Genomic DNA, 26,797 nt, shown 5'->3' on the forward strand with positions numbered 1-26,797 from the left:
CAAAAAAAAGTGAATTACAATATTCAATCCTAACATAATTGAGTTTTAAGGTTTATGTAATAATTTTAAGACACTTCTGTGATCCCTAGTAAAAAAAAAAAACAACTTATTAAACAGAAAGTCTTCACCTTCTTCTAAACATGCAGACTCATTTTCAAAGCACACAGACTTACAAAGCTTAATTACTGTAATGTGCTTTATACTAGACTAGTAAAAAAGCCCCGTTTCTGATGCAAATGAAATGGGGGGCTAGCAAGGTTTTCTTCTGTGTGCATGTGGGAGTGTGTGTGTCCCTGCCCTCTGCCCTCTCTCCCTTCCCCAGTGCTGTCTGTCCTCTCTGTCTCCTCCCCCCTCGGAGTTGAGTCCTTCAGTGTTGTTTCCTGCTGCTGTGCTGTGTTTATGTTACAGAGATAGTGAGGGCTTCTGCCCTCTCTCCCCTCCCCCCTCTGAGTCCTTCACTGTTACAAAGAGAGCGATTTGATTTCGTGCTTTGCTGTGTTTTCCTTCACTGTTTGTGTTACAGAGAGAGCGAGGGTGGGGCAGACACTCATGGGGAAACCGGATATCTCTCCCCCTTCACACTTCCAGCTGGAGGCTTCATTTAGAACGTTGGTGGTGCCTTTTACATATAGAGATGTTCCCAATCATCTTTAAAATGTTTGCAAATTTTGCAGAATGCGGCTGCAAAACTGATTTGTGGAAGACATAACCAATCATGTTACCCCTCTATTGAGATCCCTTCATTGGCTTCCTATTGAAGCATGGTGTAAATTCAAGCTTTGTGTTCTTATTCATAAATTGCTTTATGGGTTTGTCCCAGAATATTTAATGGACTTATTCGCTGTGGGAACATCAGTTCGTTCCCTTAGATCTGAGAACCATTGTTTGTTGCAATTTCCATCTGTGAAAAATGTGAAATATAAGACTTAACATAATTCTAGATTTGTATATTGTTCAGTACAATGCTGGAACTCTCTTCCATTGGAGCTGAGATTACTAGATTCTTATTTAAGATTTTCTGAACGATTACAGGCACATTTAGTTTTTATTTACTTAATGTAGTTTATACTTTTTTTTTAATGTACTGACATAATTTGGTGGTTTATACTATAACTGTATATTTTTTATACTTTTTCTAGTGATGGTCTAGTTTTATTTAGATTGCAATCCGCATTGATCCTTGTTGGGTACATAGCAGAATATAAATTTTATTGTATTGCATTGTATTGTAACTTTATAAGTCTATGTGCTTTGAAAATGAGCTCCATAATTTCCAGTTTCTCTAATATAGATGAGAAGTGTTCCGAAACGTGGCTACCTGAGAAGAGAAAGACATTCAAATAACTGTTTATAACCTACTCCATTTGGTGTTGGAAAATGGAACAAAAATCAGTTCCGCAGTTTTTTAGTCTTATATAAGCAGGAGCTAAACTTACCATGAGGCGTATTTTCAAAGCACTTACAAAGTTACATACAGGCTCATTTTCGAAAGAGGACGTTCATCTTTCGACATAAATCGGAAGATGGACGTCCATCTCCCAGAGACGTCCAAATCCGTATAATCGAAACCCGATTTTGGACGTCTCCAACTGCAGTCCATAGCAAGGATGTCCAAATTTCAAGGGAGCATGAGAAAAGGCTAGCAAAGGCGGGGCTTGGGCATGCCTAACACTTGGACGTCTATGACCCATAATCAAAAAAAGCAAAGATGTCCATGACGAACACTTGGACATTTTCACCCGGACGTGTTTTTTTTACGAATAAGGCAGAAAAAGGTGCTCAAAATGACCAGATGACCACCGGAAGGAATCGGGGATGACCTCCCGTTACTCCCCCACTGGTCACTAACCCCCTCCCACCCTCAAAAAAACATCTTTAAAAATATTTTGTGCCAGCCTCAGATGTCATACTCAGGTCCATGACGGCGCATGAAGGTCCCAGGAGCAGTTTTAGTGGGTACTGCAGTGCACTTCAGACAGGCGGACCCAGGCCCATACCCCCCGACCTGTTACATTTGTGGAGGAAACAGCAAGCTCTCCAAAGCCCACCACAAACCCACTGTACCCACATATAGGTGCCTCCCTTCACCCGTAAGGGCTATGGTAGTGGTGTACAGTTGTGGGTAGTGGGTTTTGGGGGGGGCTCAGCACACAAGGTAAGGGAGCTGTGTTCCTGGCAGCATTTTATGAAGTCCACTGCAGTGCCCCCTAGGGTGCCTGGTTGGTGTCCTAGCATGTCAGGGGGACCAGTGCACAAATGCTGGCTCCTCCCATGTCCAAATGGCTTGCATTTGGACGTTTTTGATTGGACGTATTTGGTTTCGAAAATCGCCAAAAGTCAAAGACGTCCAAATTTAAGGATGTCCTTGGATTTGGACGTCTTTGACGGTATTTTCGAAATGAAAGATGGACGTCCATCTTGTTTTGAAAATAGGGTTTTCCCCGCCCCCAGATCTGGACGTTTTACAAAGATGTCCAAATCCAAACATAGACGTTTCTTTCGAAAATGCCCCTCATAGTAACCTATGGAACTTTCTAAATCTAAGTGCTTTGAGAATGAGCCCCCATGTGTATCATACATAAAGGAGCTTCACCATACAACATTTTAAAACCGATGTTCTTTTCTTTATGGAAAAGGTGGTGAATTCATGGAACAGCCTCCCAGTGGACGTGGTGGACATGACAATAGTATCAGAATTCAAGAAAACTTGGGACAAGTACATAGGATCTCTAAGGGCACCTAACCACTATTCAAGAAATCCAGACTACCCCAACTTGTCATTTTGTCCTTTAGATTGTAAGCTCCTTTGAGCAGGGACTGCCCCCCATTTTTTGTTAAATTGTACAGTGCTGCGTAACCCTAGTAGCGCTATAGAAATGTCAAGTAGTAGTAGTAGTAGATGGTATGAACGTGCAGACTGGATAGGCCACATAGTCTTTATCTGTCTTCATTTTTTCTATGCTTTTATTTACATTTTAAAAAGGGCCTCTAAAGGAAACCAATACAACTTATTCAAGAGATAAGAGAAAATTATGTCTTTCCTGATATTTTTTTCCTTTAGTCCTACCAGACCAGTTCAGACTAATGAGTTAGTCCATCTACCTTCCACTGGTAGATGGATATAACCCATTAGCCTGGAATGGTCTATTAGAGATGACAAGGCAGGGTTGATTAGAATCTGCAAAGACAGGACACTCATTTGGCTAAGTCCCCAAGAATTCTCACCTTTCCTTGCTACTTGTACTGGGGACCCATGGCTGCACCCGTTTGAGATTAGGGAAAAATGAGACTCCCCTGATTGCGCCATACACAGCAGCTTTGCCATTTCCAACCGACACCTGACCAGAAAGAAGAGACCACATGAACACCATTCCCAATAGAATGATCGCAGCATTAGAATTCATCACACTGTAAGTCCATCCTCTCATCTTCAGGCCACCTTACCAGGTCAACAATGTAAAAAATTAAACAGCAGCTGGTACCTGTTCAGCTCCTGGGCCAGCTCTTTGATCTGCTTCTGGGCCGAGCCCAGTTGCTCCCGCAGGCAGCACACCTGGGCATCCTTCACCTGTAAGTCTAAGGCCAGTCGCTGCCGGATGTTCTCCGCCCTGCTGTTGGCTTCTGCCAGTTTCGGCTTCTCTCTCCTCTGCTCATCACCAAGGAAAAGAATTTCAACACAGACTTTGAGACTGATGCTCTCCAATGTGGTCTGCTAGATAAATATCACAGCATCCAGCGTATTTAGGTCTTCAGTGGGGACTGATATTGATAGGGAGATAACCGGGTAGGAAAGGACCAAACTCAGATATTCAGTGGCACATGTCTGGATACAAGAGTCTGGGGGCGGAGTCTGGGTGGAGCCAGGAGTTACCATGTTTACAGCAATATTCAGTCCGCTAACCGGGTGACTTCCTGGATAAAATTAGGACAGCAAAAAAAGCTGTCCTAACTTTGGGGTCCTTTTACTAAGCTGCGATAAAAAGTGGCCTTAGTGCACCCTTATGCGTGTCTTTCACGCACACAAAGGCCATTTTTACCACAGCCAGAAAAATAGCATTTTTTCCTAATTTTATATAAATGGCCATGTACCAACGTTGCCATTAACATGCGGCCATTTTGTAAAATTACCACATGTGTGCTTACCGCCACCCATTTTGTAGGCAGTAAGGGCTGATGCAGCATCTGTGTATCAGTTAATAATGTAGCTGTGCTAACTAGTTAGCTCAGGAACGTCCACTTTCTGCCCCTGACAGTCACAAAAAAAAAAAAAATTAGAAAAATATTTTAGCATGTGATTACCACATTCATACTTGGCAGTTACCCACTGTATGCCATTGTAAGCTGTGTTAGGCAGGCATTAGTGTCTAACACAGCTTAATAAAAGGGCCCTTTATTTGGGTAGTTATCTAGGTTCCATGTTGAGTCTAGTTGCTTCAGTTACCTCGTTTACTGACTGATAGTAATATGGACTTTTTTTATTTGTACATTTTATGAATAAATTGAAGTGATATTTTTCAACTTCTTGGACACTTTGGCCTCCTTACTTTGACCTTCTTTTTACCGGGCTGAATATCACCAGTAACCAGATAAATGTCGGGGGCTGCACTTTACCTGAATATTCAGCGCTGGTATCTGGCTACATCCCAGCACTGACTATCCAGGTACAAAAAGCCCACAATTGCCGGTGTTCACAAAAAACACTGACTACTGTGGGCTGAGTTTTGCTCCCATTCAATTTAAGTGAAAGAAGTTCAGGAATTACTTCTGAAAAATATCACTAGGTATAGTATAAATGCTCTATAATTCTTACCCAAAGTCTCTGTTGATCAATCCCTTCTTTGATAGGACTTGTACTCTCGAGAGACAATAAGGTATGGTTAGGGTGGAGGAGTAACATGAATTAGTGTCACCTTCTTTTTAACTAAATATCGTCATGAGTGCTATTAACAAGAAAGGAAAGTAATAGAAATCCTTCCCCAACAGCCTGGTGTCACGCTTCTCCTGGAAGCACTGGGTTGTGAGCCCTTGGACCCCTGCCGTGGAGCGGCAGTGGCAGGCAAAATCACCTCCAAACCAGAGACAAGGCAAAACAGGACTAGAACCCTGGACTGGAGTACTGAACTGGAACACACTGGACTGGAACGCACCAGACTGGTACGCACTGGACTGGAACCCACTGGACTGGTACACACGGGACTGAACCTAGGCTTCATCTACACTTAGCCGCCGTTCCCCGGAGGCTGAGCCCCCCGGGTGCAGGCAGCCAGCAGGGCTTGGAGGAAAACTGGTTCTGGAACTAGCAGGCAGGAACACCAGGAATCAGGATTCAGAAGTGCCCACAGGCACCTAGACAAAAGCAAGGCAGACAGGGGTGCAGGGCTATGGCTGGAGCTCCAGTAGCTGAGAAATACAGGCAGAGGACAGGACTATGGCTGAAGCTCCAGTAGCTAGAAATACAGGCAGGGAGCAGGGCTATGGCTGGAGCTCCAGTAGCTGAGAAATACAGGCAGAGGACAGGACTAGGGCTGAAGCTCCAGTAGCTGAGAAATACAGGCAGGGAGCAGGGCTATGGCTGGAGCTCCAGCAGCTAGAAATACAGGCAGGGAGCAGGGCTATGGCTGGAGCTCCAGTAGCTGAGAAATACAGGCAGGGAGCAGGGCTATGGCTGGAGCTCCAGTAGCTGAGAAATATAGGCAGGAAGCAGAGCAATACTGAAAGCTGCCAAGTAGCCACTAAGAAAGAAACCCAAGACAGGAATACAGACCACAGACAAGACTAGGAAAAGCAGTAGAACCAAAACTAGCTACACACAGACTCACTAGAATAAGCTACACACAAGCTAACAAGAATAAGCTATACACAAACTAACTAGACACAAGCAAGAAACTCAGACCAAAACTGGACTAGGCTGAAGTGCACAAAGCACTCTAACATACCAGGGACCTTAGACGATGCAAAGGCAAACACAGAAGTCTCTAGGTGATTAATAAAGCCCATCAACACCTGAGGCTCAGCTGCAGCAATCTATAGGCAGCCACGGGTGCTGTCCAGGCACAAACCAAGAAGCAGGCAGAAAGCATACTGAAGCATAGAGAGACTCAGCATACACAGGTGGAGTAATTAGAGCCATGCTGGAAGCAGCCAGCACACAGAGAAAGAGGCAGAGCTAACTCAGGCAACACTCACAGGTGCAGTATAGTGGAGTAATTAAAGCCATGCTGGAAGCAGCCAGCACACAGAGACAGAACTAACTCAGAAAGGACAGACAGAAGCCAGCTCAGAAGCTGACCCCCAGAAATAAGGTAAGTCTGAGAGGGGTCACGACCACAGACGTGACACCTGGGAAGAATCATCTACCTTCTGCTTTTCTTTAAATAGTGTGCTCTCAGGCAAGGCCAGTTTCTGCTGCCTCTCCAGCAGCTTTTCATCGTCCTGGATCTTCTGAAATGTCCAGTTAGGAGTTCCAACTTCTGCCATCCAGCTAGCAGATGTCACCTGCCCTTTCAGGATCTTTCTTCAGGGGAAAACACAAACAAGAGAAGTCAGTGTGTTCTGATGCTACGGGTTTTTGACTCTTTTCATTGTAACATCTCCTACCCCAGGGAACGAAGACACCACAAATAAGTACATAAGTATTGCCATACTGGGACAGACCAAAGGTCCATCAAGCTCAGCATCCTGTTTCCAACAGTGGCCAATCCAGGTCACAAATACCTGGCAAGATCCCAAAAAAGTACTAAACATTTTATACTGCTTATCCCAGAAATAGTGGATTTTCCCCAAGTCCAATTTAATAATGGTCTATGGACTTTTCCTTTAGGAAGCCGTCCAAACCTTTTTTAAACTCTAAGCTAACATTCTCCGGCAACAAATTCCAGAGTTTAATTACATAAATGAGAAGATCTGAATGATGTTCCGGAAGGCACTTTAAAGTCAGCCTGTAGAGGCAGAAGTTACCCTATGGCCTTTTGCACAAGATTTCAGCTGTCCAAGTTTTCACAGTAAGATTTTTCTCTCTTTTAGAAGTTGCAGGAAATCAACATCTTGGGCAGAGAAGGCACTGTTCATTAGCATGCAAGTGAAGTCTGCCAAGCAGGATGTTTACACTTTTCTTTGCTAAAAACTGTAGATCCGAGCCTTGGCTGGTGAAGAGGAAGAAAAGATGAAAGTCTTCTTCCACTGATGCTCTCTGTGACCTGAGGCTGGTGTATAAATCAAAGTTTACTCGTTATTAATAAGGTTGTCAAGGTTCATTGAAGCTGACACTTATTGAATTAGGCCCCAGCCCAGCAGTCTCAAATTGTAAAGCCAGCTGGAGCAATCAACACACATTCCTCATGCCCTGCCCTCTCCTGGCTTCCATACAGGAGGCAGGGCTTTGGAAGGAAATGGCCTACTGGTTGGAGCAATAGGCCAAAAACCAGGGAAGTCAGGCTTCACATCCCTGTTGGCAGGGTTGTGGTTTGTCAGGTACTTATCGCCAATGTGGTGGACATGTAGTTTGGTTCAGCCCTTCTGGGAGAGGGAGAGGGTCTATTTTTTATTTATTTTTTAATCTCAACTGTTTCAACACTCTACCTCCCCCTCACTGGAGACTGCTTTGTAAAATCTTCCAGTGCCTGGCTTAGATGAAGGGGAAATCGTTTTATTTAGACTGAGTGTGGTGACAGAGCAGCTGACTCTCGCCTTGACTTGGAAGTAGCCCATAACCCCAGATTGGACAGGAGTGGTTACCAGATTGGATGCTTGGTGTGAGATGTATCGTTTGACTGCATGTAAATATCATAAAGTGTGCCTCTTTGAACGGAGGTGGAGACGTTTTCAGAATTGGAAGCTTGAGTATCGTAGTTAAGAGGTGGGGGGTGGTGGGGGCAGTTTGAGCTATTGGACTGTTCTGCTGGGATGGGATGCATTGAAGAGTCAGCATGCACCCACTAGTTGTTTCAGAGTTGAAGCCTTTGTGTTACGTGGGTTGGGTGGGGGTTACTTCCTCAGTGTTTTGTGTATTGTATTGTTTGCATGAACAAAACCAAAATAAAGTCAATAAAGTGTGAGTTAAAAACAAAAAGGAAGGGAAGGAGAGATGCTGAGAGTCTTCATCTGGTGGGACTTGTGGATCCCTGCTAGCCACATCACAGCTGTGCCACTACTGGGTGGGCCTGTGCCCACCTGTGGCTATGTCACTGGATTTTACACCAATTTTCAAAGCGAAAATCTTCTCTTTAACGAATGACTAGGAAAAGTATACACCCGCTCGCCACACAAATACGTTTTTCATTTAAAATTATACAAGTGCTTACATACATTCCCTGCTCCAATCCCACCCACAGAAACAACTACTCTCTTTGAAGGTAAAATTACTTGAGTAGCAGCGCCATGAGAGTCTGGATAAAGGATGAGTTTTCAAAAAGTTCACTGCTGCGCATATATCGCTGTTTTACACAGGAAATGCTGCTGAAAATTAGCCCCCTAATATTCAGCCCGTGGAGGTCAGTGAATTTAAAGGTGCTGCAGGCTGAATCTGATATGGATATTCAGTACCCAGGCACTGGCATTGAGTGTCTGGGTCTTTGGTGGCTGCCATAAGTTAGCCGGGTGCAGGCCGACATTCAGACTGGTGTCCAGATAACTGCCATAACTTTATCCGGGCATTTACCTGGTTAGTGGTCAGAAAATTGCCACTAACCTATTAAGTCCCCTCTCTGCCCCAACCACCCCAGCACTAAGTACACAGTGCCAACACAGTCTGTACCACTAATTTAGTGGCACCAATCAGTTAAGAGCTGAGGCGCCCCGGCACTAATTGGTTAACAGCCTTCCTACTCAGTTAAAACCTGCTGAACATCTACCCCTATGCTCCTGGTAAGCTTATGTTCACAGGGTAGGGGAGCGTCTGGGAGTAAGGGCTACATTGGGATACAGAGGAAGGAGAAATATGCCATCGTACCATGCTAAATGTGCATGTCACAACTTGTTTTATTTAAAGAGTCTGAAACCTTCTCTCTCAGGCCACCTGAACTACAATTAACAATCACATTCCAGAGCAAACACAAACTACAAAATTAGAACAAGCACCTTCCGGCTAAATAAAACAGAAGAATTCAAACAGCCAAAATGTCAAAAGTTCCAATCAATTCTACCTTTATTCCAGTCCGGGCAGCTAGACCAGTGTTAGAATGTTGCTGGACTGCATTCTACCAACCCACTCCAACAGGCAAAGAACGAGGACCAATCCCACCCCAACTGAAAAGGGCAGCACATGGGGTGAGAGAGATATGTGGGCTTGCCATAGAGGTGAGTCTGAAAAATCTGCAGGACGACCTTGTAAACTAAATGATGGGGCAGCGGAAGCTAATGGGCTGCTTTTAAAAGAGGGGTGACATGGTCAAATTTCTTTTTTTCCAGTATTAAGTTTAATGGCTGTTTTCTGCTATCGCTTGATCTGAGGCCCATATAACGTGAGATACAGTAGTCGAGCTTGTTAATGACATAAGAGTGAATAAGAATATTTAATGCTGGTAGACTGATAAGGAAGCGGATGGAACGGATTTACCTCAGCCTATAAAAACAAGTCTTAACAACAGTAGATATTAGACGCTGAAAGGAAAGTGATTCGTCTAATATAACACCTAGGATTTCTGTATTTGGTTGTTGGGGAATGGGGGCAGAGCCATGAATGATGGGTTGAGAAAGAGTATCATTGGGAAAGTTTGTGAAAAGAACGCATCTAGATTTGCCAGGGTTAAGGACCAATTTGTTGTGTTGTAACCATTGGTTATCTATGTTAGGTTACAATTAATATTATAAATCATTTGAGTGTCAGTAAAATCTATGGTATGTAATAATTGGATGCCATCTGCATACACATAGGCTGTAAAGCTTAATGATTGGGAAAGAGTAAGAAGTAACACTAGAAAGATGTTAAACAGCATGGGAGATAAAATTGATTCCTGTGGGACTCAAGAGGTTAGGGAGAATGGTGCCAATGTGTTATTCTGGAAGTTAACTATATATGACCTATTGGAAAGGTAAGATCTGAACCAAGTCCTAGGTCGAGTATTCCTATTTGATGAAACCTGTCCAAAAGTAGAGTGTGATTAACCAGATCAAAAGCTGCAGAGAGGTCAAGTGTAAGTAGTATGATTGAGCCATTTTGGTCCAAATGGCAATGTATGTATGAGGTGATACCAAGCAAAGCAGTCTCAGTACCATGATGTAGCCTAAATCCAGTTTGGTTAGGGTGTAGTGCATTTGTTTTGGAGAGAAAATCTTAGAGCTGTGAGAGAAAAACTTTTTCTGTAATTTTGATGACAAATGGGAAATTGCCAATGAAGTGGTAATTGCATTCATCTAAAATAGATTTAGCAAAATCTTTGATCTTAGGCTGCAAGATAGCCAGCTTCCAAGCTTCTGGCACCTGTCCAGAAGAAAAGAAGTGGAGAAAATTATGTGCAGAACAAATGGAATAAGCTCTTTAATATCTGATGCGATATTAAAAGAGGCGAGTAAACTAGTTGTTAGGAAGAAAACAGGGGTTGATTGAGTTTCCTTACTATTGGAGGCTGTCAGAAAGTTAGTAATCAAGGTTGAAATTTTGTTCTGACTAGTTGGGAGCAAGATGGAGTCGACTGGTGGATGGTTTGGTATAGTTAGCAATTTTAGAGTCTGAAAGAGGACTGTGGTGTTGGGACCTTTTCTTTTTGAGAGGAATAGAAGTTCTTTTTTGCAGAGAGTAGTGGTAGTTTATACGAGTGTGCTATATCTTTCTAAATAGGGTAATTGGAGAACACCAACATCTCCAAATGTGCTCGGCTTGTCCAACCTGATGTTTTAGTATATGAAACTGCTGGGTATACCAGGGTTCTATCTGTCGATTAAGTTGTTTTGACAGTGGAGTGGAGGAGTGGCCTAGTGGTTAGGATGGTGGACTTTGGTCCTGAGGAACTGAGTTCAATTCCCAGCACAGGCAGCTCCTTGTGACTCTGGGCAAGTCACTTGCCTGCTGCATTGAGCCTGCCATGAGTGGGAAAGCGCGGGGTACAAATGTAATAAAAATAAATAAAATATGTACAGTTAATGGGGCTAGTTTCAAAAGAGGTTTGAAGCGACTCATTGGATTCCAGGGTTCTGTCCTTTCCTGGTTCTCTTCCTACCTCTCCCTCCGCACCTTTAGTGTTCACTCTGGTGGATCCTCTTCTACTTCTATCCCTCTGCCTGTCGGCGTACCTCAGGGTTCTGTTCTTGGTCCCCTCCTCTTTTCTATCTACACTTCTTCCCTTGGTTCATTAATCTCATCCTATGGCTTTTCCTACCATCTCTATGCTGATGATTCCCAAATCTACCTTTCTACCCCTGATATCTCACCTTGCATCCAAACCAAAGTTTCAGCGTGCTTGTCTGACATTGCTGCCTGGATGTCTCAACGCCACCTGAAATTAAATATGACCAAAACCGAGCTTCTCATTTTCCCCCCCAAACCCACCTCCCCGCTCCCCCCGTTTTCTATTTCTGTTGATGGCTCTCTCATTCTCCCTGTCTCCTCAGCTCGAAACCTTGGGGTCATCTTTGACTCTTCTCTCTCCTTCTCTGCTCATATCCAGCAGACCGCCAAGACCTGTCGTTTCTTTCTTTACAACATCCGTAAAATCCGCCCCTTTCTTTCCGAGCACTCTACCAAAACCCTCATCCACACCCTTGTCACCTCTTGTCTAGACTACTGCAATCTGCTTCTTGCTGGCCTCCCACTTAGTCACCTCTCCCCTCTCCAGTCGGTTCAAAACTCTGCTGCCCGTCTCATCTTCCGCCAGGGTCGCTTTACTCATACTACCCCTCTCCTCAAGACCCTTCACTGGCTCCCTATCCGTTTTCGCATCCTGTTCAAACTTCTTCTACTAACCTATAAATGTATTCACTCTGCTGCTCCCCAGTATCTCTCCACACTCGTCCTTCCCTACACCCCTTCCCGTGCACTCCGCTCCATGGATAAATCCTTCTTATCTATTCCCTTCTCCACTACTGCCAACTCCAGACTTCGCGCCTTCTGTCTCACTGCACCCTACGCCTGGAATAAACTTCCTGAGCCCCTATGTCTTGCCCCATCCTTGGCCACCTTTAAATCTAGACTGAAAGCCCACCTCTTTAACATTGCTTTTGACTCGTAACCACTTGTAACCACTCGCCTCCACCTACCCTCCTCTCTTCCTTCCCGTTCACATTAATTGATTTGATTTGCTTACTTTATTTATTTTTTGTCTATTAGATTGTAAGCTCTTTGAGCAGGGACTGTCTTTCTTCTATGTTTGTGCAGCGCTGCGTATGCCTTGTAGCGCTATAGAAATGCTAAATAGTAGTAGTAGTAGTAGTAATTTCAGGTTGGAATCTGACGTTGAAGCTCAAGCTGATGAAACTTACCTAGATTCAAAGAGGAGTTTTCTAATATGGGTTGGGGAGTAAGTTACTGACATCGCTAGTCTTGATCTCATGTGTGATTCGTGCACTGGGGCTAGAAACTGGAGTGGAGCGAGTTATGAGAAAATGATCTGACCATGGAGTGGAAACACAGAAAAAGAGTGCAGCTGTTTTGCTGACAAAGAGAGAGGGAGAGGACTAAGTTTAGAGTATGCCCTGCAGTATGAGTGGGTTGGGTCAAAATATAATGAATCAGAGGAATCCTCTCATGCCTCAAAGGATCTCTATGTAAAGAATCAGGACAAATCTTCTCATACATCAGGGGGTGTCTTTATAATCAACAAGGGATATCCTCTTAAACCTAAGGAGATCTCTTTATAAAATACCCTATAATCACAACATACCATATAATACATTATGAGGCATATTTTCAAAGCACTTTGGGAGGCTAAGTTCCATAGGTTTCTATGGAACTTTGGGAGGCTAAGTGCTTTGAAAATGAGCCTCAATGTATCATATAATCTTAAGGTTCTTTATGTTAATCTAACACCCTTAATACCTTAAGAAGTTTAAACAACACAATAATAACTAAGATGCAGACAGCAGTTCAGCAGCAAGAGGGGTGCTATCCAGTCTTTTACACTGTTACTGTCATGAAACGCCTAGCCACTTGTCTGGGACTACCCCACGGCCACTTAGAAGGTCTATCCCCAGCATAGCACAGGTCTGCCTGCACCTGCCACCTGTGCTCTACACTAGCACCCTCCTCCCACCGACTGGGCGAGTCTCCCGCTCTCAAGGTGTTCCCCAATGACTTCTAGGTTACTGGGGCCACACTCCCAGTGGTCCCACAGTTCCTAGAAAGCATTCACAGACCCGACACACAAACCACCAAGATTCTTAATCCAGAAAACAGAGGAAATAAACTAAAAATGTTTATTGTCATGAAAAATTAGGTGCAATCAGCAAACAAATAACAGGTAACTGAAATAGGATTAATTATAAAACTACCTAAACATTTGTTTAGTATCTAAATAATACCTGGGGAGTTCAGGACATATAGATGCTCACAGGTTATCAAACAGAACTGTTCACAGGGCCTCAACAAAGAGATCTTTCTCTCTCTTCTCCCTGGTTGACTGGGGTAAAAGCCAGTACATCCTAGATGAATTTGAGCTCCTGGGCCAATCAGAGCCCAGAACAGCAAGTTTTCAAAAGTATACTGCATCTTACTTCCTTTCTGTGTTAAGACTAAAGAAAGAACAGACATTTCTCTGTAACAGCTATAAAGTAAGGAAACATCACCTGCTGGCCAACAGGAGAAATACATTTCAAGAATTAAGGCAGTTTTACAGGCTTAAAAATTCACTGATTTGTCAGTTATATATATGACTAACCGTTGAGCCTGTTAAAACGGGCTAGTATGGGTTTTTTCCAAGGCCCCCCCCCCCCCCCCGGAGTCGCTGCCACCCCTCCACCCGGCCCCTCTCTTCGCTATTGAACTTACGTCGCCGAAACGCAGCATGCAGATCAGCAGAGCTCCCGTCTGCCTTCCTTCTCTGCCTGTGTCCCACCCTCGTGTGATGTAACGTCGGCGAGGGTGGGATACAGGCAGGGAAGGAAGGCCAATGGGAGCTCAGCTGATCTGCCTGCTGCGTGTCGGCGATGTAAGTTCAATACCGAAGAGAGTGCTCGGGCCGGGTGGAGTGGGGGCGCTGGCGGCGACTCCGGGTGGGGGGAGCGGTAGCGACGTCGGCGGTTCCATCCCTCCCCTTTGTGCAGTTTCCCTCTCTGTCCCACCCCCGTCATCACGTATTGACGCGGGGGCAGGACAGAGAGGAAAGTCTCTACTGCGCATTTGCGGGTGAGTACAGTCACTCGCCATTTATATGTTTGATTATCTCCTAGTTGGTGATAGGTTACATGTGTGCACGCAATGCAAAGAGCTCCTAGCTCTCAGAGAACAAGTCCATTCTCTTAAGGCTAGAGTAACAGACTCGGGGGGGGGGGGGGCTGAGGGAGACAGAGAGGTACATAGAAAAGGCCTACAGGGACATTGTAAAGAAGTCCCACTTCCAGTCTGGCAGCCCCTGTGCTGCCTTGGAGGAGGGAGGTCTACTAGAAGGAGAGCATAACCCTGGTGAAGCAGGAAGTAATCCTGTAGCCAAGACCTGCCCACCAAGGGATGCAATATCCTCTCACACTGAGGAAAAGGTTAGGACAGCTGTTGTAGTTGGTGATTCGATCATTAGACATGTAGATAGTTGGTAGGTGTGAGGATCGCCTGGTCACTTGTCTGCCTGGTGTGAAGATGGTAGACCTCACTTGTCACCTAGATAAGATTTTAGATAGTGCTGGGGAAGAGACTGCTGTCTTGGAACTCACTGCCAGAGGTTGTGGTAACAGCAGTTAGCATATCTGGTTTTAAAAAAGGGTTGGAGACGTTTCTGGAGGAAATGTCCACAGTCTGTTATTGAGTGGGGGAAGCCACTGCTTGCCCCAGGATTGGCAGTATGGAATGTTGTTATTAATTGGGTTTCTACCAGGTACTTGTGACCTGGATTGGCTACTGTTGTAAGCAGGATACTGGGCTAGATGGACCATTGTTCTGACCCAGTATGGCTATTCTTATGTTCTTATAAATCAATTGTGTGTGTGGGGGGGGGGGGGGGGGAGTCCTCTCATTGTCTCAAGAGATCTCTTTATAATAGACCAGTCTTCCCACATCTCAGGGGATCTCTTTATAATGAACCAGGGAGATCCTGCCATGCCTCAGGAGATCTCTTTATAATGAACTGGGGGAATTCTCTCACACCTCAGGGGTTGACTTTATATTGAATCAAGGGCATCCTCTTATGCCTTAGCAGCTCTCTTCATACTGAGGGGCTGATGTGCAAAACTAATGCCAGCATTAAAAAGCAGTTCGTGCCTGATTTTGCACGCACATTATTGTGCACCGAATACTTAAAGGGCTCGAGTGTGGGTATTAGCATATGCACTAAAGATGGTCAAAAATTGTACTGAAATGTGTTTAAATGGATGTTAATGAGGTCAGTAAGGATTCCTTCCCAATGCACAAATGGAAATGATGACTAACACTGAAAATTTAACGCTAGGTCAGGGGCAGCATAGGTGGTTTTCAAGAGACTTTTTGTCAATTTCCCACATTGAGCTATGGGTTTTGTCTTCTTTTGTAAACAACAAGAAGACCGTGCAAAGTTTAAGCGCTGATAACTGAGAAACAAACATGTGCGCATGTCAGAGCAAAGCTGAAAGTACACATCGGCACCTGTTTATCGCACAGGGCCTCGCGCTCCCAGGGGCACCGAGGCGGCCTTGACATGTCTGCCTCTCTCTCTTTCTCCCCACCTGAAATCGTGTCTCTCCCTCCCTCCCAGATTTGCTAAAGTTGATTCATCCCATTCCCCAAGACCGGCTGTAATTAAGACACACTGCTGTGGCCAGCATCGGGGCCTTTCCTCTGCAGGTCTTGCCTGTGCAGAAAAAGGACAGGAAGTTACCTCAACCACAAGACAGGAACGACAGAAGGAAGGCCCCGACACCAGCCACAGCAGCATGTCTTAATCGCAACTGGCATCAGGGAAGGGGATGAAGCAACTTCAGCAGATTCTTCTGGCTTGGTACCTGTTGCCCCTGAGCCATGGGGACTTTTCTAGGGCTCTCAAGAGGGTTTCAGACTCCTGAGAAGTGGGGGCCGTTTCCCTCTGGGTCCCTGAACTGTTTGCAAGTAGCACCGGACTAGAGAGGACCAGAAACTTCCTGCCATCAGCTGGGCTCTGTCACTAGTGTATACATGCTGCCTTCACACTACCCCCTTCTCGGCACTGCTTGCAATCTTCTGTGGGACTTTTCCAGTGAGTTTGGAATTTTTCTGCTTAGAGCTGGTGCTACTCTGAATGTGAATGTAAAGCCACTGCAGGGATGTAACAATAGAAAAAGAAAGAAACTTCCCTGCTGAGGTTTAGTTTGCTCAGGATTACTGGAAACTGATTTAATTTCCTGTATTTACAGTTTATTAGAATTTCTTTCAGATGTTTCTTTCCCTCGATTTTTCAATTTTTTTTTTGTCTTGAAATAAGTCGTGTTTCTTCTGTTTAAAAGTTCATTCCCGATGCTGGAATGCTATGGGTCACAAACTCGGTACAGACACTGTCAGACCATAAATAGCTGAAATTGTGCTCAGAACAAAGAATGCAATTTTGCAGCCCTCACCATCAACCCAACCTTCTAGCAGTCCTACCACTGGGTTTTGCCTCATCTCGAGTCCATTCCAGGCTGCCCCTCTTTTTCCCCTTCCTTCCCTCCTCTCCCTGCTGGCACCACTCCTCTAACTCTCCAGCCCCTCCACCACTAGTTCTTCACTTGCCACAGCTCAGGGACTTGTATCCCTTTCGGCAGGAAAAAAAATTCTTGGGATTTCCTAAAGTATGTCTTGATAGCGAAGGTAACAACAACAACAAAAAAGACCACCTATTCCTGTAGGAGGAGTAATGACAGTGAAGGAGTTGCATGACAGGAATGTGGAACAGCTCCTTAATACTAGGTTTCCTATGACAGCATTGTGCTTATTTGAATTAGTTTTACTGTACAAGTTTTGCTTGATTTGACTTTACTTGAAATTTCATAAATAAAAAAATGTTAAAACACATCTTGTCAACAAGGGACGGGGCTAGGAGGGGGCAAGGCTAGGTGGGGCAGAGCTAGGTGGGGGCAGAGGACCCCACCAAACTGGTCTGCACAGGGCCTCACAATTGCTAAGACCGGCCCTGTTTCAGTGGCATAGCTACGTGGGGCCACAGGCCCCTGGTTTTGCTGGTGGGGGTTGAGGATCCCCACCAGCTAACAAACTGAGGGGTCCTTTTACAAAGGCGCATTATATGTTACGCACGTGCCGCATGGGACTACTACCAGGCTACTAGGCCTTTCCCCTGGTGGTAATTTTAGATTTGGCACACGCCCATAACACCTGGATGATGTATTTCCTCCCACGTGCGCAGTTTCTGGTGGTAATCGGCAGTTGGTGTGCTCCAACCGGTCACCACGCATGTAGCACATGAGCCCTTACTGACAGATCAATGGGTGGAATTAAGGGCACACTCGCCGGTTTCAGTTTTACCACACGCCCATTTCTGTCCAATTTTTAAAAAAGCCCTTTTTTGGAGACGAGGCAAAAACTGACCCAGCGTGCGCCTAACGCATGCACCAGTGGCGTAGCCAAGGGTGGGCCCAAGCCCACCTACTTTGGGCTAAGGCCCACCCAGTAGCAGCACACCTATGATGTAGATGGCAGGGATCACCAAGCCCCACCAGCTGAAAACTCCCAAAAGCTGTCCCTCCTGCATGCCTTGAACATAGCAGATCTTCGCCTGGTGCGAGCAGCGACACTGGCTCCCCAGCCTACCCTCTGATGTATTTCCAGGGATATTTGAGAGACCATATGGCATGCAGGCGAGAGAGAAAGAGTAGAAATCACTTGTGGGAGAAGGCTGAGTTCTTCTGCCCACCCATCTTGGGCCCAGGCCCACCCAAAATTGGGAGTCTGGAAACGCTCCTGTGGACCATGCACCTTCACTAATGCAGGTCACTTTTTACCCACAGCTTAGTAAAAGGACCCTTAAAAGTAAGCACACGTAACATTTGCATATGATTTCTTCTGATCATTACTTTGCTACATTTCTGCGCTCCATTTGCGTTATACGCTTTTGCGCGCGGCTTTGCGCATCGCCCCTGCCTCAGAAGAAATCCTCCCACATCTCAGGAGGCATTTCATCACACTAAATCAGAAGAAACCACTGATCTCTTGGATTCTTAATACTGAACGAAGGCTCATGTGCATTATAAACTTAAAGTGAAATGTCATACCTGCGATCTCTTGCTATTTTCAGAGAGATTTCTAGATGCAGGAGGAAGCCTCCCCAATAAATCTTCCCTTGTCCGCTAACATATCGGAATGCAAACTAACGCCCCGCCCACTCCAGCTCTCATCTTCTCCAACCTTCATCTGATGATGACAAGCCAGCACCCCCTAAACCCCGCCTCCAATCCAAGGCGCACCTCCCCCAAAACGTCACCACGTGCGCTAAGCAGCGGTCCTTCAAGTCCCGCCTACTCCAACAGGTGAGTCCCTCCAGCAACCATTGACCCGCAAAAGCGTCCTAAGGCAGCACCTTCCCTGTCCTGCCCTCTTTCTTTTTGTGCGTTCCTCCTACCTATCATCACTCGTGCACACGCGGAACCACAGTCCTGCGGCCCACTCCTTTCAAGCGCGTGGAAGCCACCCATACGCCACCTTGAGACGTCTACTTTACCCCAACACGCGCCTCCCTCTATCCATGTTTCCGAAGAGGGTACTGCCTCTTGCCCCGCCCACTTTGTTACTTTAACGTGCGCACCCGCTCCTTTCTTATCTGCCCCTGCGATTGGCCCGCTGCAGCAAAACCCCGCCTTTTCCAGCATACGATTCAACACGTCCCCCAATAGAAAGGTGGAATGTGGGTCACGCCGTAGGCGTTCCTAAAATGTGTAGATAATATTGGTAACACGTGCCTGTTTAAAAGGGTTAGTCTTCGCCAAGGAGGTTGAAGAACACAGGAGACGGGGTTCATTATACGGGCTGAAGTCAGTAGGCGGAGCTTTAATTCACCCAAAACAATAGCAAAAGATGATTAACAATAAATGCTGTTCCATCTATAAAAAGTCTAAAGCTATTCCAGTGGGATAGGCAGTGCCTTAGAAGGTGGAGGAGAAAATATTTTGTTTTTTACTTACTTCAAGCTTTTTAATTTATTTGAAAGTTTCCCATATCCTATATAATAAAACGCACCGCCAACATTCTGAAGCTGACTGCATGGCTGAGGCATTCCTGCTCTCTGTATACATCTCTTGAATTGACATCAGGTACTTCTGGGTTCGTCACAAGCAGAAGTAACCAACCACACAGGTTTCCCGGCTTCAGAATGTTGGAGGTGCATTCTATTAAATAGGATTGGTCAGTTCCTTGAAGCACAGCCAGAGCTCACTGGCTCAGACAGAGAGAGAGAGGGGGGGGGGGGGCCTGACACCAGAGAGGGGGGGAGGTATCTTTGTCACACACACACACACTCTCTCTCACTGTCACACCAGGGGCGTATCTGCGTGGGGCCACAGGGGCCTGGGCCCCCGCAGATTTCGCCCTGGACCCCCCTACCACAAACCCTCTCTACCTCCCCCACCCCTCCCTCCCGCCCGCCACCAACCCGTCGCCGATCTTTGCTGGCGGGGGACCCCAAGCCCCCGCCAGCCGAAGTCCTCTCTTCCATGCAGGATGCAAGTTTCAACGCTTCCTGTTCTTCTGAGTCTGACGTCCTGCACGTACAACGTGCAGAACGTCAGACTCAGAATTTGGAATTCAGTCTGACGTCCTGCGCGTTGTACGTGCAGGACGTCAGACTCAGAAGAACAGGAAGCGTTGAAACTTGGCAGCGGCGCAGCCTGCATGGAAGAGAGGACCTCGGCTGGCGGGGGGTTGGGGTCCCCCGCCAGCAAAGGTAAGTGACAGCAGCGGGGGAGGGTGTCATTGGTGGCGAGGGGGGGGGGATCGGTGGCGCCGGGGGGGCTAAAATGTGCCCCCTCCCTCTGGCCCCCCCTACCGCCCGTCCAGATACGCCCCTGTCTCACACACTGTCTCTAACACACTCTATGTCTCACACTGTTCACATTCACTCTCTATGTGTCACACAGAGGGGCATAATCGAACGTCACCGGCCAAATAGATCGCCGGCGGCGCTACAGCTGGTCAGAACCGTATTATCGAAAAAGATGGCCGGCCATCTCTTTTTTTTTATAATACGGTTTAGCCCGGCCAAATGCCATGGAGTTCGCCGGGTTTGAGATGGCCGGGTTTGTTTTTCAGCGATAATGGGAAGTTATGTCGGCCATCTCAAACCCCGGCCAAATTCAAGGCATTTGGCCATAGGAGGAGCCAGCATTTTTAGTGCACTGGCCCCCCTGACATGCCAGGACACCAACCAGCCACCCTAGGGGTCACTGCGCTGGACTTCAGAAAAGCTCCCACGTGCATAGCTCCCTTACTTTGGGAGCTGAGCCCCCCAACCCCCCCAACCCACTACCCACAAATGTACTGCACCCACTAAAATTGTTCCAGGGACCTGCATACAGCCTCTAGGACTTATTGCTGCTGTATAACTTTGGCATACCAGTTCACACCTGAAGACTAATCTCTCTGAAAAAGTCCTTTCTTGAAATAGGCACGTTTACTCACAGTTAACTGCAGATCAGAGGTTGTGCCCCATTGGCAAAGAGTCCCCTGGTACTAAGATTAGCAGTAGGTCAGAGCTGGCACAATGGTGTACAATGCCCTCTTTCAGCACCATGCAAGGTAAGAACTACGTTCTCTAATGTGGGTAACACAGGAAAGGGAACTAAAACTGGCTTACAAAAATGGCCACTACCGCATGGACTACAACAGGAAACAAAACAGGGCACACTCTGACCCAGTTAGCAGGGGGGGGGGGGGGGGGGAAGCACCAGGGGAGTACAGCCAGTACCCTACACCCACCACAATGCATTGCTAATGTGACTCTGCAGGGCACCTAACAGAAAAGGTGTCACACTCACCCAAGAGCCACATCGCAACCAGGGAAAGGCTGTCGGAGGATACAACACATTCTGCTGTCATGGAGGTGGGTACGGCATTTGAGGCTGGCATATAGGCTGGCAAAAAAGGTTTTTAGTTTTATTTTTTTAGTTTGGAAGGGGATTGGTGACCACTGGGGGAGTATGGGGAGGTCATCCCCCATTCCCTCTGGTCAGGTCATCTGGTCAGTTGGGGCACCTTTTTGAGGCTTGGTCGTGAAAATAAAAGAACCAAGTAAAGCCAGCGAAATACTGCTTAACGCCACTTTTTTTTTTCCATTATCAGCGAAAGCCAGCCATCTGGTAGCCACGCCCATGCCCGCCCATGTTCCACCTTCGCTTATCTACCGATACGCCCCCTTGAACTTTCACCAGCAAAGCAACGGGAAAGCGGTGATGCAGTCAAAAATGCCACTTTCGATTATACCGATTTCGCTGCTTTTAAAAAATCGCCGGCCATCTCCTGATTTGTGTCAGAAGATGGCCAGCGATCACTTTCGATTATAAGCTGGACAGTCACTCACACACTCTCTTGGTCTCATACACTCAGTCTCATAGAGAGTCTGTGTCTCACACACACTCTCACACACACTGTATCTGTGTGAAACACACTCTCTCTCACACTGTGTCTCACATACGCACTTGCACACACTCTCATTCTCACACACACACTCTCTCTTTCACAGACACACTCGCACCCAGACTCACTCTCTCTCTCACACACACACACACGCGCACATTCACTCTCTCTCTCACACACAGTCACTCTCACATACACTCTCTCAAGCATACACACTCCGAGGAAAACCTTGCTAGCGCCCGTTTCATTTGTGTCAGAAATGGGCCTTTTTTTACTAGTCTAGATATAGATATCATCAAAATTCTAAAAATTATTATAGCTGGTAGAAACAGTAGTTATTACCTCTGTATTTTGAGCTCATTTTTCTACACTGTTCTATACAATACAGATGGCAAGATTTCAGTGAGGATATCCTGTTTCTTGATGGGTTAATCTTAACTGATGTTGCAATCTGCCTTGGAAAGAAATTAAGCAAATTGATGAGACAAGATTTCCCTTGGCTGAATCCATGCTGACTCTGTCCCATTAAACCACGTTTATCTACATGTTCAGCAATTGTATTCTTTATAATAGTTTCCACTATTTTACCTGGCACTGAAGTCAGGCTTACCAGTCTGAAATTTCCTGGATCACCCCTGAACCCCTTTTAAAAAACCAATGTTACATTGGCCACCTTCCAATCTTCAGGTACTTTGATTTCAGCGACAGGTTACAGATCACTACAACAGATCAGCAATTGTCACCCTTGAAAACCATTTCTGGTACAGTTAGATCTCTTACGTCTTCTTCAGTAAAAAACAATGCAAAGAATATATTCAGTCTCTGCTGTGGCCTTGTCCTCCCTGAATGCCCCTTTTGCTTCTGCAAAGAGGTGGGAAAATGTGGGATACAAATGCAATAAATAAATAAATAAATAAATGATCTGACGGTCCCACAGATTCTTACAGGCTTTCATCTTCTGATGTACCTGAAAAAGTTATTATTATGAGTTTTTGCTTTTGTGGCAAGTTTATTTTCATATGCTCTTTTAGCCTTCTTTATCAATGCTTTGCATCTAAATTGCCAGTGCTTATGTTGCTTCTTATTTTCTTCAGATTGGATCCTTTTTCCATTTTTTTAAAGATATTCTTTTGACTCTAATAGTTTCTTTCACTTCACATTTTAACCATGCTGACTGTTGTTTGCTCTTCTTCCACCTTTATTAATATGTGGAATACATCTGATCTGAGCTTCCAAGTTGGTATTTTTAAACAACATCCATGCCTGATTTAAAGTCCTAACCTTTGCAGCTGATCCTTTTAGCTTCTTTTTTTTTTACCATTTTTCTCATATTATCATAGTTGCCCTTTCAAAAATTAAATGTTGCTACGGTAGATTTCCTTAATGACTTCAGTCCAGATATTAGCTCAGATTTGATCACTGTTTCTCAGCGGACCCAACACCATTACCTCTCATACTAAGCCCTGCATTCCACTAAGGACTAGCTCTAAAATGGCCCCTCTCCCCTTGTTGTTGGTTCCTGGACCAGCTGCTCTAAGAAGCAGTCACGGCGGAGCAGTTGGGGGGAAGAGGGGGTGGTGGTTGGGAGGCGAGGATAGGGGAGGGCAGACTTATACGGTCTGTACCAGAGCCGGTGATGGGAGGCGGGACTGGTGGTTGGGAGGCGGGAAATACTGCTGGGCAGACTTATATGGTCTGTGCCCTGAAAAGGACAGGTACAAATTCAAGGTAAGGTATACACATATGAGTTTGTCTTGGGCAGACTGGATGGACCATGCAGGTCTTTTTCTGCCGTCATCTACTATGTTACTATGTTACATCTAAGAATTTTACCTCCCTGATGTTGCATTTATCACCCTACATGATCCTTTACTATCAAACATATTTAGATGCCTTGATACTCTTCTGATTCCATTTATGCACTCTGGAGTCAATATGGCTAGGAGACTTCTTGCCATTTAAATCAGTTGTCCAGGGCTAACTGGGCAGTGCAACTGAATATTCTCAGTTATGCAGTTAAGTGCAGATAAAGCGAATGCTACATACCTGTAGAAGGTATTCTCCGAGGACAGCAGGCTGATTGTTCTCACTGATGGGTGACGTCCACGGCAGCCCCTCCAATCGGAAACTTCACTAGCAAAGTCCTTTGCTAGCCCTCGCGCGCCCGCGCGCACCGCGCATGCGCGGCCGTCTTCCCGCCCGAAACCGGCTCGAGCCGGCCAGTCCAGTATGTAGCAAGACAATACACTTCAAGGGAAGACACAACTCCAAAGGGGAGGCGGGCGGGTTGGTGAGAACAATCAGCCTGCTGTCCTCGGAGAATACCTTCTACAGGTATGTAGCATTCGCTTTCTCCGAGGACAAGCAGGCTGCTTGTTCTCACTGATGGGGTATCCCTAGCCCCCAGGCTCACTCAAAACAACAACATTGGTCAATTGGGCCTCGCAACGGCGAGGCCATAACTGAGATTGACCTAAAAAATTTACCAACTAACTGAGAGTGTAGCCTGGAACAGAACAAACAGGGCCCTCGGGGGGTGGAGTTGGATCCTAAAGCCCAAACAGGTTCTGAAGAACTGACTGCCCGAACCGACTGTCGCGTCGGGTATCCTGCTGCAGGCAGTAATGGGATGTGAATGTGTGGACAGAAGCCCACGTCGCAGCTTTGCAAATTTCTTCAATGGAGGCTGACTTCAAGTGGGCTACCGACGCAGCCATGGCTCTAACATTATGAGCCGTGACATGACCCTCAAGAGCCAGCCCCGCCTGGGCGTAAGTGAAGGAAATGCAATCTGCTAGCCAATTGGATATGGTGCGTTTCCCTACAGCCACTCCCCTCCTATTGGGATCAAAAGAAACAAACAATTGGGCGGACTGTCTGTGGGGCTGTGTCCGCTCCAGGTAGAAGGCCAATGCTCTCTTGCAGTCCAATGTGTGCAGCTGACGTTCAGCAGGGCAGGAATGAGGACGGGGAAAGAATGTTGGCAAGACAATTGACTGGTTCAGATGGAACTCCGACACGACCTTTGGCAGGAACTTAGGGTGAGCGCGGAGGACTACTCTGTTGTGATGAAATTTAGTGTAAGGGGCCTGGGCTACCAGGGCCTGAAGCTCACTGACTCTACGAGCCGAAGTAACTGCCACCAAGAAAATGACCTTCCAGGTCAAGTACTTCGGATGGCATGAATCCAGTGGCTCAAAAGGAGGTTTCATCAGCTGGGTGAGAACGACATTGAGATCCCATGACACTGTAGGAGGCTTGACAGGGGGCTTTGACAAAAGCAAACCTCTCATGAAGCGAACAACTAAAGGCTGTCCTGAGATCGGCTTACCTTCCACTTGGTAATGGTATGCACTGATTGCACTAAGGTGAACTCTTACGGAGTTGGTCTTCAGACCAGACTCAGACAAGTGCAGAAGGTATTCAAGCAGGGTCTGTGTAGGACAAGAGCGAGGATCTAGGGCCTTGCTGTCACACCAGACGGCAAACCTCCTCCAATGAAAGAAGTAACTTCTCTTGGTGGAGTCTTTCCTGGAAGCAAGCAAGATGCGGGAGACACCCTCTGGCAGACCCAAAGAGGCAAAGTCTACGCCCTCAACATCCAGGCCGTGAGAGCCAGGGACTGGAGGTTGGGATGCAGAAGAGCCCCTTCGTCCTGCGTGATGAGGGTCGGAAAACACTCCAATCTCCACGGTTCTTCGGAGGATAACTCCAGAAGAAGGGGGAACCAGATCTGGCGCGGCCAAAAAGGAGCAATCAGAATCATGGTGCCTCGGTCTTGCTTGAGTTTCAACAAAGTCTTCCCCACCAGAGGGATGGGAGGATAAGCATACAGGAGGCCCTCCCCCCAATCCAGGAGGAAGGCATCCGACGCCAGTCTGCCGTGGGCCTGAAGCCTGGAACAGAACTGAGGGACCTTGTGGTTCACTTGAGATGCGAAGAGATCCACCAGGGGGGTGCCCCACGCCTGGAAGATCTGTCGCACTACACGGGAATTGAGCGACCACTCGTGAGGTTGCATAATCCTGCTCAACCTGTCGGCCAGACTGTTGTTTACGCCTGCCAGATATGTGGCTTGGAGCACCATGCCTTGACGGCGAGCCCAGAGCCACATGCTGACGGCTTCCTGACACAGGGGGCGAGATCCGGTGCCCCCCTGCTTGTTGACATAGTACATGGCAACCTGATTGTCTGTCTGAATTTGGATAATTTGGTGGGACAGCCGATCTCTGAAAGCCTTCAGAGCGTTCCAGATCGCTCGCAACTCCAGAAGGTTGATCTGTAAATCGCTTTCTTGGAGGGACCACCTTCCTTGGGTGTGAAGCCCATCGACATGAGCTCCCCATCCCAGGAGAGACGCATCCGTGGTCAGCACGTTTTGTGGCTGAGGAATTTGGAAGGGACGTCCCAGAGTCAAATTGGAGCAAATCGTCCACCAATACAGGGATTCGAGAAAACTCGTGGACAGGTGGATCACGTCCTCTAGACCCCCAGCGGCCTGATACCACTGGGAGGCTAGGGTCCATTGAGCAGATCTCATGTGAAGGCGGGCCATGGGAGTCACATGAACTGTGGAGGCCATGTGGCCCAGCAATCTCAACATCTGCCGAGCTGTGATCTGCTGGGACGCTCGCACCCGCGAGACGAGGGACAACAAGTTGTTGGCCCTCGCCTCTGGGAGATAGGCGCGAGCCGTCCGAGAATCCAGCAGGGCTCCGATGAATTCGAGTTTCTGCACTGGGAGAAGATGGGACTTTGGGTAATTTATCACAAACCCCAGTAGCTCCAGGAGGCGAATAGTCATCTGCATGGACTGCAGGGCTCCTGCCTCGGATGTGTTCTTCACCAGCCAATCGTCGAGATATGGGAACACGTGCACCCCCAGCCTGCGAAGCGCCGCTGCTACCACAGCTAGGCACTTTGTGAACACCCTGGGCGCAGAGGCGAGCCCAAAGGGTAGCACACAGTACTGGAAGTGGCGTGTGCCCAGCTGAAATCGCAGATACTGTCTGTGAGCTGGCAGTATCGGGATGTGTGTGTAGGCATCCTTCAAGTCCAGAGAGCATAGCCAATCGTTTTGCTGAATCATGGGGAGAAGGGTGCCCAGGGAAAGCATCCTGAACTTTTCTTTTACGAGATATTTGTTCAGGGCCC

At 46.7% G+C, this 26,797-nt stretch overlaps 1 protein-coding gene across 1 annotated transcript in view; it reads right to left on the reverse strand.

Annotated features, from left to right (window-relative positions):
* The window catches only part of LOC115480532 (centromere protein F-like), a 63,220-nt gene extending 44,549 nt beyond the window's left edge, over positions 1–18,671 (reverse strand). Inside the window, exons 1-4 of the mRNA XM_030219274.1 lie at positions 18,639–18,671; positions 6,358–6,514; positions 3,483–3,646; positions 3,226–3,338 (exon numbers count right to left, since the gene is read on the reverse strand). Of these exons, the coding sequence (XP_030075134.1) occupies positions 3,226–3,338; positions 3,483–3,646; positions 6,358–6,477 (397 nt within the window). The 5' untranslated portion in view covers positions 6,478–6,514; positions 18,639–18,671. The remainder of the gene's footprint in view (positions 1–3,225; positions 3,339–3,482; positions 3,647–6,357; positions 6,515–18,638) is intronic.
* Between the last annotated feature and the right edge of the window lie 8,126 nt (positions 18,672–26,797).

Source organism: Microcaecilia unicolor, chromosome 11 (genome assembly GCF_901765095.1).
Source record: "Microcaecilia unicolor chromosome 11, aMicUni1.1, whole genome shotgun sequence".
NCBI lineage: Eukaryota > Metazoa > Chordata > Amphibia > Gymnophiona > Siphonopidae > Microcaecilia > Microcaecilia unicolor.